The sequence below is a fragment of the Asterias rubens genome, chromosome 1 (assembly GCF_902459465.1).
Source record: "Asterias rubens chromosome 1, eAstRub1.3, whole genome shotgun sequence".
Lineage (NCBI taxonomy): Eukaryota > Metazoa > Echinodermata > Asteroidea > Forcipulatida > Asteriidae > Asterias > Asterias rubens.
Genome location: NC_047062.1, coordinates 15,172,874 through 15,193,926, shown reverse-complemented (window position 1 = coordinate 15,193,926; position 21,053 = coordinate 15,172,874). Strand labels below are relative to the sequence as shown.

Genomic DNA, 21,053 nt, shown 5'->3' with positions numbered 1-21,053 from the left:
AAGAATGTTGATATTAAAGTTTAATTCTTTATATTTTTATGCCGTTATTTAAGTTTTTAAAACTTGTTTATTTGTTGATGTGGATGGCTCTCTATTTCGATCTTCTGGATTGTGTTCATTTGTTCATTATCAATATTTTTTTAAATTGTATAGTTGTGTATTTTCCTTGACCACGGAGCAAGGACCTTAAAGTTAAACTTGTATTCATTATAAATTATGTATAATAAAAACACAAGTATAAGGTGTGTTCCCTTATTCTTTCATAAGCCTTTCTTTTTGTATTTTATTTATTGATTTATGTATGTTTGGAGGAGGTGCTAGTTTTGGCCTCCTTTTTGGTGAGCTGTTTTAGCAGTATGCGAACCTATAATGTAATATCGCGGGGGGGGTGACGGACAGGGGGATATGTGTGTGTCCCCCCCCCCCCCCCCCCCCAAAAAAAAAAAGAAAAAAAAAAAGAAAAAGAAAAAAAAAAAAAAAAAAAAGAAACGGATGACACCACTTTTTTAAGAAGGGTGTGGGACACGTACATCAAGCGTCCCATTAAAATTGGCCTAAGATTGCACCACAGAGCATCTAAACCCCTAAGCGAGCCCGGACACCATGCCCTAAAAGGCTTAAACAGCTACCTGAGCGGAATGGTTTCAACAGAAATGGTATTTTTACTTGTTTATAATGCACTTGTTCACCATTATAATGTTATTTTGATATGTGTACACTTCTGAACTTTTCGTAATTATCGATTAAAAAATCAGGCCCCTACCTAAAGGTTTTTTGAAAACTAAAAACACTTCTGCCGTTGAGAGCGGGCGTCAAAGGACAATGCCGCTGACGTCATTTGTGGGAGTTTGCTTTGTTATACATCCACGCTGCAACAAAGCGGCTTTATCTACTTATGACGTTTTGAGAGTGATTACGTAACGGGGCTTTTCGCAAATCTCGCAAAAAAGCTCTGGACAAGGGCATACAAAATGATTGTTTTTTTACACAATTGAAACCTATTTATAACCATATGACTCGATTTCCTTATTCATCGAAAACATTTGAAGTGGAATTCAGCAAAGTTCACGACTTGACATTTTCGTTCAAGCAGGTCTTTAATCGCGTTCAGCATTAGCATGCTCCGTCATTGATAGATTTGCCCCATTTAACGCCGTCTGAGCATTAAACATGCCGAAAAGAACTGCTGACAAAAAGTTAGGAAACTTTTTTTTAAATAAAGTTTGTCTTTATTATGTATCACTCTCTTTGTATAATGTTATGTATCAATGCAAAGCTGAAGTATTCCTCTTTAAAATGATACCATATTTGCAATGGTTACATGTAGCTGAATTTGGCTACATGAATGACATTCGGAACCATAAACGGTTTACGCAAAGATTTGCACCAGTGCACACTAGCCCTCATTTCTTGTTATGGGTATTTACCGAACTTCTTGTCTCAATAAAGTGCATTAAATCAGTAAGTAATCAGTAAGTTGTCTTGCTTGTTTGAATTTTAGTGTCAACTTGTTTGGTCACACAGTAACAAAGAACTGTTTATTTTGGCAGATTTGAAGTGTGACTTTGCCTCATTCTCATTAATGTGGCAAAGTCCGGCATGTTTCAAAAATGAAAGTCTGTTAACTTTAAATTTATCTTAATTTATGTTTTTATCAAGGTAAAATATCAGACTGATCAACCCCATATATGCCCCCTCAACCAACAAGTCCCCTACCCATGTTATGTATAATGTTCCTCATCCATCTTGGTGTTCCACTCTTTCACAGACATTTCAAACCAAGTAGGTAGTGGTCAAGTGCATACAATTTTGAGAATACCCCCACCCCTAACATCAGTTGATCAAGTGATTGTTTTCTGTAAGTAACCGGGCGATGGGCAGCTCGCAATGGCATCTTCGCTTCGCTGTTCTATTTTGTGTATTCACTGTGTTTTATTTATGGTTGAAATAAGTAGAATAACAGTGATCCACACAATATGCCATACAGTTTTGTGATTTTCCCCTCCATTGGACACTTTCGGTAAACAGTATTGTCAAGGGCCCACAGGCTTCGTGTATCACAACTTATATATAAAACAACAAACCTGTGAAAATTTAGGCTCAATCGGTCATCGGAGTCGAGAGAAAATAACGGGAAAACCCACCCTTGTTTCCGGACGTTTCGCCGTGACATGACATGTGTTTAAAATAAATTCGTAATTCTCGATATCGAGAAATGACATTGTTTTAATGTTTTCTCAAAAAGTAAAGCATTTAATTCATGGAATAATATTTCAAGAGAAGTCTTTCACCATTACCTTCTGTAAACCCTGTAAATTATTTGTAAATCTATTACCTTTTTTTTCTTCTTTCTGTACCGAAAGTGTCCAATGGCTTTAATTCATGGTTTAAACAACGTTATAGCCAGGTGATACGTGTCGGGCCGACACACTATCGCAACATTCCGACACTCCTTTATACACTCGGTAATCATGATTGTTTTCTCTATTCGGATAACATTATTGGTGCGTTTTTCTTTTTATTCTGGTAATGTTTAGACCACCATCCAGTCATTATGCCGCTTGTTCAATCGGTGTTACTGCATGCTTATCACATAGGCCCTACACGGGGAGGTACACTCACACACGATGTATTGACGTTTTTGTGTTTTCGAGACTTCTTTGAAAGTGTATAGGAAAGGGCTTCGTAGGGCTTCGCCCCTAGACCCCATCACCCCCCCCCCCCCCCAGGGGCCCTTAGGTGGGCTATGGATGGACCGCATTCCATGTAAGTGCTTAACTCTTCCCTTTCTCAACACCCCGTGCCCCCGCAAATAATATTCTAGCATCGCTGTCAGATGCAATTGTGTCGGCCATGCAATACTGTCCGCTCCGGACACTTTTGCATATGCAATCGTATCCGGGGCTATGCAAGACCGTCCAGCGGACATTCATGTGCATGTATGTACATGACTAGACTGTACATGTATGTGCGTGCGTAAGCGAGCGTGCATGCACTGAACTATTCACGTATTAATTTATGATTGCAGCGAATAGGCCTTCCCAACGGCCGTTAATTCCCATGTCATTCATGACATGCACTTAGCTTGTAATGGCGAACGTGTTCCGTCGACCAAGGGCGTTTAATTTACTGCAAGGACAGTTTTGCACGTGGGCGGACACAACTACATACATGCAAATGTGTCCGGGCAGACACAATTGCATTATGCAGCAGCGTCCGGGCGGACACGATTGCATATGCAATTATGTTCTCATCATAGTATTGCATAGAGGACATAATAATTGCATGCGACACCGCCCCTCACTGCGTTCTTTTCGCCGTACTTTCGTAAACTACCCCCTCTAGTGGCAAATTAAATCTGCTTGAAATGACGTTGAGCACTTCAAAACTTTTGATGAATGGAAAAGCTCTTGTGGTTTCGTACGGTGTTTATTGAAGTCTTGTTCTGAACTCCATTGTTGCTTTATCCACCAGCTCTCGTTAGAGCACCAGACGAATCATTTGGATTAGACAACAACACTTCAGCATGCAATGCAGCGGTTGGGTCGGGTAACTCGTAAAATGAAAGCAGATTTTACTCCAGTTAATGTAAGTCAATTACTGATTTGTTTTGCAGATGATGTACATAACCAATCTACTTCTTCAATGCTTCATGTTTTTTGTACGTTGAGGTTTTTTTTCAGTTTAAACTTGTTGGCATGTCGTACTTCGAAACTATGTAAACTGTAATAATGTAAGGCTCCCCGGGGGAGCCTTATTTATAGTTTCTACACAAGTAGGCATGTCGTACCCCGGTAGGCCTACACGTTGACGTTGACTTGTTGAGTATTCAATATAATTTGTGTGTGTGCAGTGTTTTCTGTCATGTCTGTGTATGTTTAAGCATGTCTATGTTCTGATTCTACCTTGATGGTGTCACATAATTGAATGACATATGAAGCCTTCGAAAAAGACTCTGCTTTGGTAGGTTCGAAAATCGGGCCAGCATTTATATCTGCCGGTCCTTTAGTTGTTAGGTCGATAAGTTGTTTACAATCAGCTAATTCTATTTTCCCGCAATTGAACGATGAATGACTCATATTTTTGTGGGAGGAATATACAACTTTAACTTACTAAGAATAATCAAATCTCAAATAAACTCCTCAACAATTGTCAACATGGAGCTACAGCTTCATGCTCTGTAGCTCCATGGTGACATAAGGACAAGCCTCCCAAGTTTGTAACTAGACCAGGGAGTTATAACTTAAAATGACGAACTAGTTGGTTAAAATTTGGCAGTCCAGTCAACAGTTTGCCGCCACCAGCTATTTTTAAAGAAAACCTCAATTTGTTTTTACCTTTGCTGCAATGAACAATTCCCCTTGTACAGCAGAGCAAAATGCTATGCAAAATGTGTCGTCTTTTCCTACTCAATATTTAAGCAATAACTGTGCACAAAATCTGTTGAGTCAAAATATTTTGCCATGCAAAATTGCATGATCTGGAAATTTAGATAAAAGTTAGAAGTCAATAGTTAATAGTACCAGCAGTTATTGATGGGAATCAGAATATTTATTTAAAAATCAGATTCTTTTTCTTGGGAGCCACAACAATTCAGGAAGGGAAAAGATAGGACTATACTTACTTTTAATTTGGATGAAGAAAACAAATTGTAGGAAACACCCCAATGGCTCGAACCTTGAACTTTCATCGTCATAGACAGGAATGCTACGCAATCTGCTCTGCAGCAATAAGCCCAGTTCAAAACTTACATAATACTAGCTTCTCATGTGTTGAAGGGGGCGCTATACTCTAAAGCCGATTCATGCAATAGGCCTACAATTTTTTTTAGATTACAAATAAAACCCCCAGAACAATGACACTTGTAAAAGCATTACACCAAGCCCAAAGCTGACTTACCCAAAAATGCGTTGTCAAAACTTGTTTGTTACAAAAAGGTTGTCAAATGGTGTGTTTGAAATATAGAGACTATGTTTTCCACTGTTCAAAAATTGTGCAGGTACATGTGGATGTAGGACACATAAATAGGAACTTTTCTTAGAAATACAGCAAGGGTTAAATATTGCCAGTGGTTTAGTTTTTCCATAGAATTTAGTTCCCACAATTTATTGCTACCTTCTACCGTTTCATTTTGACACCCTACAGCATTTTGACAGTGTACCCCCACAGAGGCAGGATGTGTCTAATCACATCACATCACATCAGATCACTGAGCTGGTGAGTGGTTCTGCATTATACACGAGTACTTCATTTGTATGCACCAACGTTGATGGCATCACACCAAGCTAGTTCACCAATGACTAACCTTGCTGCATGTTGTTATGACGATATAAAGATATTGGCTTAGTCTTGTCAATAACACTAAGAACCTGCTGCACAGTACTCTACTCATCATCTGAGATCTTTATGTCTCACAAGAGAGTCTTTTATTGCCGGCATTGTGTAGTGCATAAACATATTTCAGACTTTCTGATGCTTGTTCTGCCCTCACTTAATAGACACTGATGATGAGCAAAGACAACTTGGAATTAAACCAACTCGTAAGCAGTGTAGCTATGTGACAAATTCGGATTGCAAGTTTTTCGCTGAAACTTTTAAACTTAACCCAGGACGGGGTACTCTAACATAACTATTGTAATATCACTGTAAAGTCTATTTAGCTGCAGTGAGTACGGATACACATTTTGCATGCACTAAATGCCTACAATAAGATCATGGCCTGAGCTCTCTATCAACATGTGCAATTTGTACTGTTACGTGCTGATAGTATTTCTGCTGATACAAGTGTCATCAGCACAGATTAACTACGAGCGTATGTATCATCTCATCCCAACCCAAGATACGTTTATTCATGGAAGCAGAAGCACAAACTATCAGACAGAGTTTCTCGAAATCGGCAGGAGAGGTGACGGTTTGGACAGCAGGATCTTGCTCAAGTTCAACATTGACGAATTCAAAGAAAAAAGCAAATGGGGATCAGAAGGTAACTTCACTAACTTGGACAACTCTGAAGTCCTTCGGGCAAGTCTTAGACTGTCCTGTATTGGCGTTGTGGATTATATGAGTGGCACCGTCCTGGAAAGTGTTTTCAGCGGGGTCGTCCAAGTGTCCCAATTACATGTACTTCAATCGTGGGATCAGTCTGCTGTGACATCATCAAACAGAAATGTTGGCAAGGTTTGGTGGGCAGAGGGTGTGGACACGACCGGGCATGATGCCACAGTTGCCACGGCGAGCAGTAAAGTTGATATAGATTACTTCACTTGTCAAAGTGGGGTGACTTTCCAAATTAACATTACAACGATCTTCCAGTTGTGGCTGGACGAGCCACAAACTAATCAGGGTGTTATGGTTTGGACTGACTTGGCGCCTGGTATGGAGACTACCCTGAAGGTGGCATCCACTGAGAGTGGCTATGTGGGCAGACACCCTGAACTTTTAGTCTTGCTTCAAGACACCGTTATTGATTCTGGTGAGTATTATAATAAAGGGTTTTCCCACATAGCATAAAATCAACACTAGTGTCAATATTAATATTATGAATGTCAAACTGTGATACAAAAGTTCTGATGATTTTCTTGCTTTTTGGTTGTGGTAAGTTTTTTACAACGGCAGTATGCAAAATTTCAGTATTCAGCTCTGAAGAAAGACTACACTTTCTGCAAAATCTACATGCAAAACTAATTTATTTGTGATGCTTACTGTGTTGTTGTAATTGTTTTGTATTCCCTTGGTGTACATTGATTACCACAAGCTACTCTATCATGCATACCCGGCGGCAATAACGTATTGTTTGTACTGGTACATAATTACAGCCGAGGACACATTTATGATCTAAATAATAAGTCAATGAAATCGAGCCCTACAAATGAAAATCCCCCAGCTAATTACAGAATGCTATTACTTCAGCTTCAACAGTGCACACAAATGTATGTAGAACAATACCAACGGAGTAAACAAAATGCGTAGTTTGAATTTCTAAAGCTAATGTAGGAAATCCCTTCATCAATGATGCTTAGTTTTTCACAAAAATGCATTTTACTTGAGATTGCACTCTCTCATTGATTTTTTTAGCCCATCTGCTTGTGTCTATTATTACATTTACTAATAATTAAACTCACATGTTTTTAGAATTTAAAACCAAATGAGCCACAAAGGATGTGTGGCTCAATCCAATCTCAATGGAGCAATGGAAGGGGATTCTGAAGAAAAATTTTAAGCTCAAATAAACGGGGGACTAAAATTTACTTTCAGTAAAATATATATGCCATTTGGTAATGATGTCAACCTAAACACATCTAATCATGGAGGCAATCAGATAGAGTTTTCTTGACAATTTGCAAAATAATTGTTTGAATACTTTGTTATCTTTACAAGGATTAGAGCTAATCACGCTAATCCTTTGCAATACTCTAAAGCAGGTGGTGGCAGTGAATACGGTATTTATATAAGTCTGATTCACCCCTCAGGGATTTTGAGCAGATGATCTGAACAGAAACTTGATAAAGCCAATAATTCAGTGAGCATATAATACCATATGATAATACAGGCCTACATAATGGTCAAATGGAACACATCACAAGACCAGGGCCCAGTTTTGTAGAGCTGATTCTGCAGAAAATTGTGTTAAATAATTTTCTGTTTAAAAGCAAAAATAAGCAGGATACCATTCCCAAATGGTGCTTGTGATGGTATTTTGGCTGGTAACCTTATTCTGGTAAAAAAAAAAAATCTTATTCTGGTTAAGCAGAATTGTGTTGTGCTTTTAAATGAATGTAACTTTTCTGTCTAAATTGGGCCCTGGATTTAAAGTTGGCGTTTATTCATGATCAGCTTTAACTTTGGTAGTTGTCAAGACATTCGCTCTAAAAATTATGTCAAGTCTCAGGTTCGAATCCTATTGACTCTTTCCCAAATCGTAAAAAAAGCTCTGAGAAAAAAACAACAACATCTTTTAAAACTTTATCGTTGAAGAGCATACCAACCAACTGACCTTCAAAAGATTGGTGTTTGAACCATTGGGTTACTGCTGTCTAGCATACTGCTTCCCATGGTTGCTACTGTCTGTAGTAATGCCAATGTGTCTACCAATTTAATTTGGACATGGCCAAACAAGCAATTTGTGTTTGCAGACTTCTTGTTTGATGTAACACAAAAATATACTAGATACGCAACTCTCTGTAAATCATCAGCCCTAATTACGCAGAGAGGCATTGATCTATTTAATATTAAACAAAACCCCTTGAAAAACACACCTAAGAGATTTATGCCTTTGAACAGATGTTGGTAAAGTAACAACATGGGAACTGTCTCATCACAGAAACACCACATCTTCCAAACAGATCGTTACATATTGAGCCAGTTAAAGCAAACATTACCCAGATGGCATTCACATGAATTTGTTGTGTTTAAAACAATGTTTTATTGTTAACAAATACAGTTGTCAGATAGATAATGTGTTCTTGGGTAGGATCTCTGAACTGAACTACTTAATGTATCATAATTTATCAAATGGAAAAAAAAACCGAAAGAGTTCTCAAAGCAAGCAAAAAACTTAATTGGTTACCATATTTGCTGACATTTTGTAAAATGTAAAATATGAAAATCATCATCCATGGTCAAAGTATGATTGAAAGGAATGATATAGTCAGAACTTCCTCCAAGATTAAAAGTTCAAATTATCCTATTCAGTCACGTTAGAAAAAAAAACAAGTTCTAAGAACTATGGTTTTTCAATATTTTGTTCGGACATGCGACTGACGTTTTTATAGACCTTGTTGCATTGTTAACAAAAAGAGTGGCCTTGTAACATTCCTGGGCTTATTCCGGTAGGCAAGATTAGGCATGCAACTTTTCAGCTGATCAGCTTATTTCCTCTTTTTCTTTTGAAAACAAGCTCTTAGAAAACAGTTAAATGTGAATAGCCATTCCCCTTATTTTTTTGAAAAAAATAAGAAAGCTGCAAGATACTTCTCTGGTGTAAAAAGAAAATTTGGCACTTTACTATTTGAAATAAAGAATTGTAGAAAGTATCTGAACAAGTTTTCAAATCAAAAATTGTAACAGATTGCAATTTTCATAAAATGTAAGGTTTGATGCACTCTTCAGTTGAGCCATGGAGGAAGAATATATTCTTCCTCCATGGTTGAGCTGTGTACAAATTAATGCCTTCAGGAAGTCCAAGCTCTATCTCTTTTGTAAACCACATTTTCTAAAGGATAGTAAATGAATTAATTTCTTGTAATGTGTATGTAGGTTTTTTTAAGGCACTGAGAAATCCATACATGTGTGACAAATGCAACACTGCTGATACATGTATGTCTACAAGTAGATGATAAAATAATCACACAACAATACAAAGTAATGTATCAAAATAAAATAAAAACCTCAACATTGCTCATCAAAGTCCAAATCTTTCAAGTTGATTTCTTATAAATCTCACTCAACAAATCACCCAATGTGGCGTATATTTTCCCCTTGTCTTATGTTAGAAGCGAAGTCATCTCTTGTTTCAAATCAACAAACCTTATTTCTTAAATAGCAATTTGTGGAATCCATTATTGAATCTAAATGAAACCTGAAGATGAGGCCTCAAGACAGTTTACCAAGAAACCTTGGAATCTTCAAGATGAGTAAAAGATGTGTATACCTGTACACGTGTAGTTTACAAGTGTGCTCATTTCATGGGCGCAGTGCTCAATCTCAGTCTAGACCAAGATCTTCGTAGGCCCAGTTTTTCTTAGGTAACAAGGTGATGAAATTTGCACCACCACAAGCCTGGTTTGTCAATGTTAAAATGTCTCACTGTAGGGTTGGTGTCTTGAATTACAGTAAATTTATCTTTATCCCTGAGTAGCATTCCTAATGAACAGCATAATTTACTTCTTGTCCTTGTGCCAAGACTAGTTTAACCTATTGAATGATTGTGATTACCAACTAGCATTCTAAGGAGGGTTTAACCTTGCATGGTGGGAAAACAATCTTAGGACACTAAGGTTTGTGGTGTCACCTTCTGATCCTCTTCGAGCAAAAAGAGAAGGGGGGAGGGAGAGTCTCAGAGATTAATTTTAAATGTCTCAAGTTTGTCCGTCAACTCAGCAATTAGGTGCTTAAACATAATAGATCTGTACTCTGATCCAAGTAAGGCAATTCCATCTGTAGTTTTTCCTTCTCTTTCTAAGTATCTTGCCACTGACTCCTACAAGATGGTCCCCTAAAAGAATTTGAGCAGATTCAAAGTTCTGGAGTGGTTTCCCAATCAAACCTGTCCAAGCCCTTCCATGAAGTTCGTAAACAGACCGTAAAACACTGCTACTACTACATGTACGTCCACTGTCTTTGCACACAGTTTAAGCCTGTTTTTGGCTACTTTTTTTCAAAATGTAGTGAGAACAAGTTCGGCGTGTATATGGGGCTTAAGGAAAACAAGTGACATTAAGATTGAGATTTTGTAAGCTTCCAATGTTATTAGATTATGTTTTTAGCTTTAGTTGGTTGCTGTTCTGCGCCTAGTAATGTATTTCTGCTGATGGAACCGAAGCTCACCAGCGATGGCAACTTACATACCCTTTTCTTTTCTTTAATACTCACCTTGAAGGAGAGTAACTTCTTAGGTAACACAATTAATCCCTCAGTTTCCCTTTGCTTAAGCCCCTGAGTTTCCAATGGTAAATATTTGCTGCTGTGAGGATAGATTGCATACTAGCAATGTAAACCACTTAAGTAAACTTTTCAAGTTTTCTGGGTTCTTTACCACAACAACTGAAGCTAACAATCTAAAGCCCTTTTCACAGTGTGTATCTCTTATTCCAGTGGGATACAGCACCTTATGGTGTCAAAGAATCTAATAATTCATACATATAACTTCAAAAACTGTTTGAAAAGTGTCTCTCTTTTAACTTTCTAAAAAGTGTCTCTCTTTGTACAGTGCCTGGAGATGCTTCTCGATGGTGATACATGTACTTTACCCTGCTTAAAGAATTTGGGTACTTTTTGTAACACAAAACACAATGTCCACTGTTTTACAATAAACTTACATGGTTTGAAGATAATGATAATAATAATAATAATAATAATAATAATAATAATAATAATAATAATAATAATAATAATAAGACATTTGTAAAGCGCCTAATGCAAAAGCCTCTAAGCGCATAATGATAGTAGAAAGCGTACCTTAAAATATTAGTTGGTGAGGTGCTGTAGTTTTAGAGAAATGAGTAAAACAATGTCATGAAAATACGTTTTTACATGCTAAAATTTTTTTCGTCTCATGATCATTGAGACAAAAATTATTTTCATGACATTGTTTAACTCATTTCTCAAACTGTGTCAAGTTAAATGTAAGATCTGTGGACGTTGTTTTTTTTCCCTACAAAAAGTACTCAGACCCTAAGAATTCAATTTCTTATTCTTACCCTAATAAACAGTAGAAAGACCATTAGGAAAACGAATCCTTGATGAGTCTATGGAAACCAGCTCCCCCCCCCCCAACCCCTTAAGCCACCCACACTCACTCCCTCACTCTAATCAAACTTCTAATCTATAGATCCATTTTTGAAAAATTGCAATCATGTACACTCTGTGTGACATCACACCAAATGTAGTGGGATGATAATTCTCAAATTTGGAGGCCAACAAGACTGAATGTCTGGCTGCAAATTATAGCTGTATGAGGGTCTGTATTAAGGTGATTGATTCAAAGAGCATGTTACATCAGGGACACAACTTTATCTACGTCTGTCATTTCTGAATCATACGACAGGATATGACAATGTTGGAGTTAGTTTCACAGATTCATGAAGAATATTACAGGTTTTTAAATGGGATAAAAAGTTGGTTTCATGTTTCAAAAAAATGTCATGAAAATACGTTTGTAAATGATTAAAATAATTCTCGTCTCATGAGACCAAAATTATTTTCATGACATTGTTTTACTCATATCCCCAAAACTACAGCACCTCAGCATGTAATATTTTCAGGGCAGCTTTCTACTATCATATTTTTCAAACAGTGTAAGTTTAGTGTAAATCTATGGACATTGTGTTTTTTGTCCTACAAAAGTTACAACGACCCTTTAACTTGAATCATTCTTGCATTTTTTTGCAGTTGCATCTAAATAAGGGTTTCCCTCATGCAAGCTAGCATATGGGGCCAATACATGTACATTGTGAGTGTCGTGTACCGATATGCCCCGCCCCCAAGAAAATTTAATAAATAAACAGTTAAAAAATCGTATACAAAACAATTCATAAAGATAAAGGACCTTCCCTTTAAATGGTTTGACCATTTCTATCCACTCCAAAATTCCAATCAATACTAAGAACTGCCCTGTAAAAGGAGCAGGTCAACACACTTTCCAAGATTGAAAATGAAAAGCTACCTGTGTCTTTACAAACAGTCATAAAACCACAAACCACTGTTATGATGGTGTAAGAAACAAAATGGATTAAAAATAATGTATTACAAATCGTGGGGGGATTAAAAAAATGTATAATAAATTGTAGGTGATTAAAAAGAATGTACATATTACAAATTGTAGGGATTAAGGTAGACAGCTCCACCAGGGCTGTCAGTCATTCTCCTTAGATGGTGTCCGGGGCTTACATCATTAAAGACAATGAAGGTCTCTTTTGTATTTTTGTACTATCTGCTTCAGTTGGAAACTTTGAACAGATTTCAAGGTGTGCCTTTTATGGTTAACCTGTTAATTGTCCTGCCATAACACTAAAAAATGTAGTCATTTTTCAATTTGGCAAATTTGATATGAACTAAGGGCAAATCGTTATACTCATTGAAGTGTGTCACTACACAGACAAGACTAATGTGTTTCTCACCTGGACAATTTGGCATTGCTACGCATCAGAACCCAATTTCATGGCTCTGCTTTACCATTAAGCAAAGAATCAGCGCTTGCGGAAGCAGGGAATTCTGTGCTTAGTTCAAGCGTATTTCAAAGGTCAGCAGGAAAACTTGACTTGTGCGCATGCACAGCTATCGCAGAAATTCAGCGCTTGCCACGCAAGCGGAGAATTGTGATTGTAAGTGCAGAATTCGGCTTTAAGCAGAGTCATGGAATTGGGCCTAGGATTACAAAGAGTTGGGTTAAGGTTAACACTCCACCCTCCCACTAACAATCCTAGAGCTGCATTTACACCTACAAGAAAAAGAATGTGTTACTGATGCACACAATATTAACCAGCTTTAAAACTATCTTTGAGACTGCACAGATGGCATGGAATTTCTCAAAAATATCTCAGAAGGGAGATATAAGTTGTGAAGAGGTTTTCTTCCAACTTACAATGTATAACACTGCAGAATAAGACACATTGAGAGGTAGGCCTACAATTAAAGGGATGCTGCAGTGAATTAAAATAAAACAGTTTGTTTTGCTGTCATTTATTTCTGATATGTACTGAACATCAATAAAATGTGTTTTTTTTCCCCCCGACATATCTCACTTGCGTAATTAGCGAATAAGTCCTGCCCCCCTTTTGTGGATTGTTACCGCCCCCCCCCTACCATCGACGTCACGTCGGGAATTCAAACATATCGTCGGCAAAAAGAGTCTGTCCCTAACTACGCGCGCCTAGGTACCAGGCCACACAGTGCACACGTCTCTAGATGCACACAGCCAGGGGGCCCGACGGCTCGGGTTACCGACATGATGTCACGTTTATGCAATTGAAGGCTCCCTTTTAGGGGCAGGTTGGGTTCCCCTAATCTCTTGAAAACCATTTTTAAAATACTTGCGCATTTAATAAAAAAAAAAAAAAAATATTTCAGGTTTAAAAAGTCAAAAAACACTGCAGCCACCCTTTAAGTTTTGTGATGTGCTAATTTTCCAAGAGTTCTTATGAATCTGGAAAGAAAACTATTCATAAGTCTCTTACATGTACCTTACGTTAAGGTGGAGTAAAATACCATGGTAATTGATACCCTTTCAGAGCTAAATTTGAAACATGACATCATTGGATGTCAACAATAAGTGAGGCCGTACTACTAGGCCTAGGCCTAGTCTGTAGCTTTCAAGGTAGAACTAGAAGTGTCTTACATTCAAAAGGTCAAACTCAGGGTTGATCCTACAATTTCCTGTAGAAATTGTTTTTAGATTCGTTCATTTGAAATGTGATGTCATTAGATGTTTTTTTATGTTGACAAGTTTTACACTGAGAAAATAGATTTAGCTGTTGCAAACAACTGACCAACTATTTAAAGGATCGAGGGTATAAGAAATAGTTAACGGCCTGATGTTTCAACCCTAGCAGAGTCTTTCTCGAAGGCAAAATTTTTCACTGCAATGGTATAAAATACACTGTATGAGGTTAGAGCCTTTTAACTCCCCTCCCACTTTCATAACGACTCAATCTATTGGGAAATGAGTTCATTACGAAAATTGTAATTGACCTTGTAGCCCCTCTTTAATGCTCCAGAAGGCATACACATTATTTACACACAATGTTTTTTAGCATGTACTCATTCAAGCCAACAAAACCTTCCAAAGTCGCCCACACCCTGTGTGCCCTGACTACATACCTTCCATTCAAATGAATTTATTTAAATGATAATTCCTACCTGCTGTGTAATCAAATGGGCATTCATTCAACGCATGGATGAACTGCCATGGAGCCATGCATGATGAGAGAAGTGTTGTATTTACATGTTTTTTTCTATTTTTAAATGAATCGTTGAATTTTTACTTTTAAGTTCCTCGCTTTATTTTATGTTTTGTCCATCTATACTGCGTGTTTTATGCACCATGAACCCTTTGGAAAAACATAAACAACAGCTACCTGGGTGGAATGGTTACTGTGTATATAAATAAGTTCAAATAAATATATAAAATAAGAAAATTGTGCAATTTTCTAATCAAACAATCTAGCTGGCAATTAATTTATCCTATAAACATTATGTTACTTCACAAATACTCATGAATGCAATACGATATTTGTAATGCATTAGGGCAATTTTAAATTTGATATTTTATTGAGAAGCTGTAGCACATCCGACCTAGAAATTATCAAAGTTAGTTCTTGATGAACTTGTTTTTTTTTTTTTTTTGTGTGCTGCATGTTACTGATTGTGTTGGAAACGAGTTTCTTACTTAGGAGTAAGTCTTTATAGTCATTCTTTTTTCAGTAAATTACCAAAAGTATACCCTCCATTGGACACTTTCGGAAAAAAAAAATAATAAAAGTTCACAGATTTACAAATAACTTACATGGTAACGGGAAAGCCCCCCCTTGTTTCCGCACACTTCGCCGTGTCATGACATGTGTTTAAAATAAATCGTAATTCTCGATTTACAAATAACTTACAGGGTTCACAGAAGGTAATTGTGAAACACTTCTCTTGAAATATTACTCCATGAAAAGCTTTACTTTTTGAGAAAACATTAAAACAATTATATTACAAACATCTTCATTCACACCGAGTAGGGATTCATGCCATGGCCGAAAACTTGACATACAAAGTAGTCAAACCCTTTAAAAGCGCACAGCTGGAAGATCATCACCACTAGTAGATTCGACCATATTCAACCTAGCATCCTCTACAACTACATGTGTATATAAAAGATACAATTAAGTGTGATCAGATGAATAAATGCAAGACCTCCATGAATAGCCTTTGTCGGTGATCAATCTTCAGTAGTGACTCAAACTAAGAGATCTCGCTGTCTGCGTTTGTATGCTAGACCATGATCATTTAATTAATTCAGAAACAACCAGCTTTCAGACTGCAGAGTCTCTGACTTTCTGAAGATGCCCCATGTTCTGTTGTCCTGTATTGTGTGCACATTCTTTAATCAGTTCATTATGTTCAACTAAGTAGTGCAACCATTGCATATTATTAAAGGAAATTACTTGTGTGTTTGAATCGATGTACACTGGTCAACAAGGTTGGAACACTTGAGAATGTCCGTGCTACCCCTAACATAGTTGTTACTAGGCCTGGGTGATTAGTGTGACTAGTCTATAACCCTAACCCTAACCCTAACCCTAACCCTAACCCTAACCCTAACCCTAACCCTAACCCTAATCCCTGCTACCCCTAACATAGTTGTTACTAGGCCTGGGTGATTAGTGTGACTAGTCTATAACCCTAACCCTAACCCTAACCCTAACCCTAACCCTAACCCTAACCCTAACCCTAACCCTAACCCTAATCCCTGCTACCCCTAACATAGTTGTTACTAGGCCTGGGTGATTAGTGTGACTAGTGTGGTACATGTAGTCTTGACTATTGATTGATTAGGCGAGTTATGACTACCATTATGACTATCATTATGACTATCAACAATTTGATTCGCCACGACTACTAAAAAAATTGTCGCGACTACCAAAATAATGGGCGTTAACTACTTCAATAAAAGTTGTGACTACCTGTTCAGTGAACCAATTTTGTCACTCACGCCTATTCGCTAACATAACTTGCTTACAAAACAAAAGCCGACAATCAGTGACACAATCCTTTAATCCTCGGCTTCCAGATGATGCATCCATACTCTATTTATGTTTTTCTCACCCTCATTAAATAGCTTTGTTTATTGGTTATTCCTTAAAAAACATTGTTCGTACTCTTTTTTTCATGAAGTATGGAATTAAATATAATTTTGAATGAATGAATCCTTTAAGCTTGAATTTTACAATATTGCGCCTGCCTCAAACATTGCAATAATGCATCTTGAGAATTAAAAATAAGTTGGACTAGTGTCATAGTCGCAACTATATGAGGTGTGACTTGTCAATATTTTATTTCACCAGTCGCCCAGGCCTAGTTGTTACCCCATGCTGCAGTGCAGACCGCGTAATAAGAACTTGGCAGTAACACAGGAATTTGATTCCCCCATACAGATGCAACCAAGATTTACCTGCAAGTGAAATATAGGGGATAAAAATAGGACTCGTTTAAACAACTTGAACAATATGTGATTTTTTAAAACTTTGTTAAAAGTACTTTCAATTAGTGTGTTGAGTCAGACTTTTTAACCAAATCTAACCTAGGTTTAGGATAGTTGTTCGTTTTAACCATTTTTAAACCATGAAAACTTTAACACCTGTACCGTATCCATCTCCAAATTTGCTTCTAAAACGGTTAAACAGACCTGACAGTTACAAAAATAGAGGCTTTCCTTTTCTTGAATGACGCCCGCAGATGCTATCCAGGGAGAATGATCGATATCCCATTTTGTGGATGAAAGAACTGTCAAATCTTAATCTCCTACAAATTGCAATACATTGTTTCAATCTCCTAATCCTGATGATCATGGAAAGTGTTTGGACATCTGCTCCTTTTATGTCTGCTCATTGTTCAGATTGGAATCAGTAGAAACGGTTAAAGGCAGTGGACACTATTGGTAATTGTCAAAGACTAGCCTTCACAGTTTGTGTATCTCAACATATGCATAAAATAACTAACCAGTGAAAATTTGAGCTCAATCGGTCATCAAAGTTGCGAGATAATAATGAAAGAAGAAAACACCCTTGTCCCACGAAATTGTGTGCATTTAGATGGTTGATTTTGAGACCTCAAGTTCTAAATCTGAGGTCTCAAAATCAAATTCGTGGAAAATTACTTCTTTCTCGAAAACTATGGCACTTCACAGGGAGCCGTTTCTCACAATGTTTTATACCATCAACCTCTCTCCATTACTCGTCACCAAGAAAAGTTTCATGCTAATAATTATTTTGAGTAATGACAAATAGTGTCCACTGCCTTTAAACAGTAGGAAAATAAAGGTAAATGCACGACCCTAATCCATACATCTGCCACACCATTTTCCCATTTCTCATCGTTTTTTTGGTTTTACTTTCGAGTCTGTTTAACCATACTGTTAATTAAAGCAAATTTTGATTTGGTGTTAAATTTGTTTACGGTTAAATTGTAAAACCAGTTAAATATCCAGACCCTTGTATTGATTTGGTTAAAACTTCTCTCCCTCTACAGACTATTTGAAAATACTTTTAACAACGTTATAAAATATCGGATATTGTTTAAACGTTTGAAAGAGTCCTGTTTTGATTTGATGTGTAACCAAAACCTAACCGTAACCCTAATGCATTTTGCCCATAATGCCTACATCAGCCACGTCAACTTCTCCCTTTTTGTACTTATCCCCCGCCCCCTCCCCTCCGACCTCCCTCCACAGCTTTCCAGCTTCAACAAACTGCCTGCCATCTTAGCCAAAGCACCCACAATTACTCACTGACAATAACCATTAGGATTGCTATTAAGCAGTCTCTTTTAGAAAACTATGCAAACGAGCTGCACCTTAATCACTCATTCTTTCCATAACTCAGCTGAAGAATGCTTCCGGGAGACAAGGAATCATCCTCGACACATTTAGCTCAAGGCTTGCACCTGCTGCTTTTTAATTTAACTCATTCCTCTTTTCTCTTTACTCTTAAATCATCTTCAAAGCACTTTGCTGTCCCGTAGTATGCTTTGTATCTTTCTCAAAAGATTGTCAATTTGGATTTAAGCACTTGAACCAGAGAGATAGAGACTATTCAATCAATTCCTTATTCTTATCATTGTTATCTTTATCATTTGTGTCTTTGTTCTACCTGTCTGTCCCTACTTTCTTGATCCTGTTTATGTTATGTTTGTCTGTTCCAAACATCTCACCACAAGTCTAGCTTCTAGATGATTCCTCAATACTTTTCTGCCTTGTAAAAGAGCTTTGTTATCATCACCCAAAGTGACCATGTTACTGACCTTAACCTATCAAACAGAGGGCACTCATATTTATTTCTCTCCACTTAAATTTAATACTTCTTCCCAGTTAAATATTTATTGGTACTTGAATTTTTCTCAATGACGGTTTCCTCCACCAGAGAGGACTCCACCTGCGGGGAGAAGTCATTCACTTTGGGTAATTAGACAATAAATTATTGATGATCACTGCAGAAACTGTTAAGGGCCAAGAAAATTCCCCACATTGTTCTGGAGTACAGTGCCATTGCAAATTTTATTCATGGTTGGCACACTCTGCGCATGTAATAACTGGCTTAAGCTCATTATACTGCAATTAACATGGAAACAAAAGCTTTTAAATAAAGCCTACTTAGGGCCTGTAATGTAGGTATTTCTCAAACAAATGGAATGTCTAATAGATGCCTTGTCACATTGATATCATGGCTCAATTAGTTGTCTCAGTTATACCATTTCACTATTTCTGCAAAACTTCCTGATTTGAATTTCTTGTTCTATGGGGCAAGGCCATTTTCATTTTGCAAAGGGCACTTCCATTATTGGCAATTCTTAAAGTCTGTCAGAAACTTTTAAACGGGCACCAAGGCCAAGACCAGGAGAAACTGGGGCTATGGCCACTGTAGCCTCTGTAAAATTCCAGCCCTGTTATTTTTAACCTTGTCAATGCGTCCTATATGTCTAAGTCCTAGTTAGGAAAAGTTTGGTGAATACAACGGCTGGACCACAGAGTCGTCAGCTAGCATTATGTCACATAGACCATCGTCCACACTCTGCGAAAGCTGTCACACACATGAGTAATGGTTGTTTGTAAAATATATTTGCTTTTGATTCATTATCAGGTCTGAATAGGGCAAAAGTCACTCTTATCTAGGTTATTCATAGTAATCTAAGTTCTAATTTGTTATTCATACAACTACAGATATCAAACGTGGTGTATAGGATAATCCTAGTTGATCAGATAGAATGTTTCATGAAACTTTTGCGTCTAATTTTAGAGATCGTTCTGTTTTGATCCATTGTTTGTTTGTGTTTATTCTTAAGAGTTGGCTATCTTTGTGTAAATGAGTTGTCATCAGTTCCGGGGTTCCTGTGGGAGGGGGAATTAAATCACAATTCACTACAAAGTGGCAGTTTGTGACTGCGACCGTACTGTTAAAGTGTATACAAAATTGTATTTAAGATACAGTTATTCAAATTTGAAAAGAAACGAATTTCAGCGTGTTCTCAAACACAATGTCATAATGTAGAAAAATGTAAGGTCGACAGATCTACCTTAGTTTGAATTCTTAAAAAGGGTATTAACCCTGTAGTCCCTGCACCGCCCGAGTTTGCTGAAAACTAATATATCAAGATTCTTGCAGTTAATTACTAGAATCGTAGTCCAAATTTTAAAAGATAGCCACAGCTTAACTTTTATGCACAATTTGAACCTTGATATTTGTATAAAAGTACAAGTTCGCATGAGAACAATGAATGTCTCTCGTTAAACGGCTACGGTAATTTTTATGGCGAATAATATTTTTTGTTTGTAAGGATAAAAATGGACACAATAGCTTTTCAAGGCTTTTATCTGACTCAATTATTATACTGATTAAATGCGAAGGCGTGAGTTTTCGACAATATTATCATGAACGATGAATAAATACAGTTTCCTCGGTGTTTACTAATGAGCGTTTTGTTGGGGTAAGAGCTAAATTATTTCATCATCATTAGCTTCATTAGCTTAATAATGACTATCGAGGATTCTTTTGACGTTCCTTTTTTTCTACAAACACAAGCAAGCAAGGTTTCCTCCTACCACATACAGTATATCGATAGGCGGCTGGGCGGTCCAGTGGCTAAATGGTTAAAATAATACTGGGACACGTTTAGTAATGTCAATGACCATAGTATTCTCAACATATGCCAACATATGTATAACATTATAAAATAACAAACCTGTGAAAATTTGGGCTCACCTAAGTTGTTCACCCGAGTTGCAAGGAAATAATGAAATAAAAAAATACCCTTGTTGCACAAATTTATGTGCTTTGAGATGCTAATAAAAGGCTTCATGCCTTATATTGTCCAGTGCCCTTAAATTTTCTGGTCATTCACACGTTTAATGTTGTGTATAAAGTCTATGGGAGGATGGACAAAGTAAAGAAGAAACTATGTCTTAATATAGACGTTTATTTAGGCATAGTGAGCGTGTCTACATATTGACATCAAGGACTTGAGGGCATCCTGGTATTTTGTTGGATCGAGGGCACTTTCACTTTGCTTATGTGTACCAAACCAGAGTCACTCAACTAAAACAGTCATAGATCGAAAAGAAGTTTTCCATTTAATGTACCATG

At 37.2% G+C, this 21,053-nt stretch overlaps 1 protein-coding gene across 1 annotated transcript in view; it reads left to right on the top strand.

Moving 5' to 3' along the window:
- Positions 1–6,129: 6,129 nt before the first annotated feature.
- Positions 6,130–21,053, top strand: part of LOC117290007 (ALK tyrosine kinase receptor-like) — a 69,963-nt gene continuing 55,039 nt past the window's right edge. Inside the window, exon 1 of the mRNA XM_033771227.1 lies at positions 6,130–6,472. Coding sequence (XP_033627118.1) covers positions 6,349–6,472 — 124 coding nt within the window. The 5' untranslated portion in view covers positions 6,130–6,348. The remainder of the gene's footprint in view (positions 6,473–21,053) is intronic.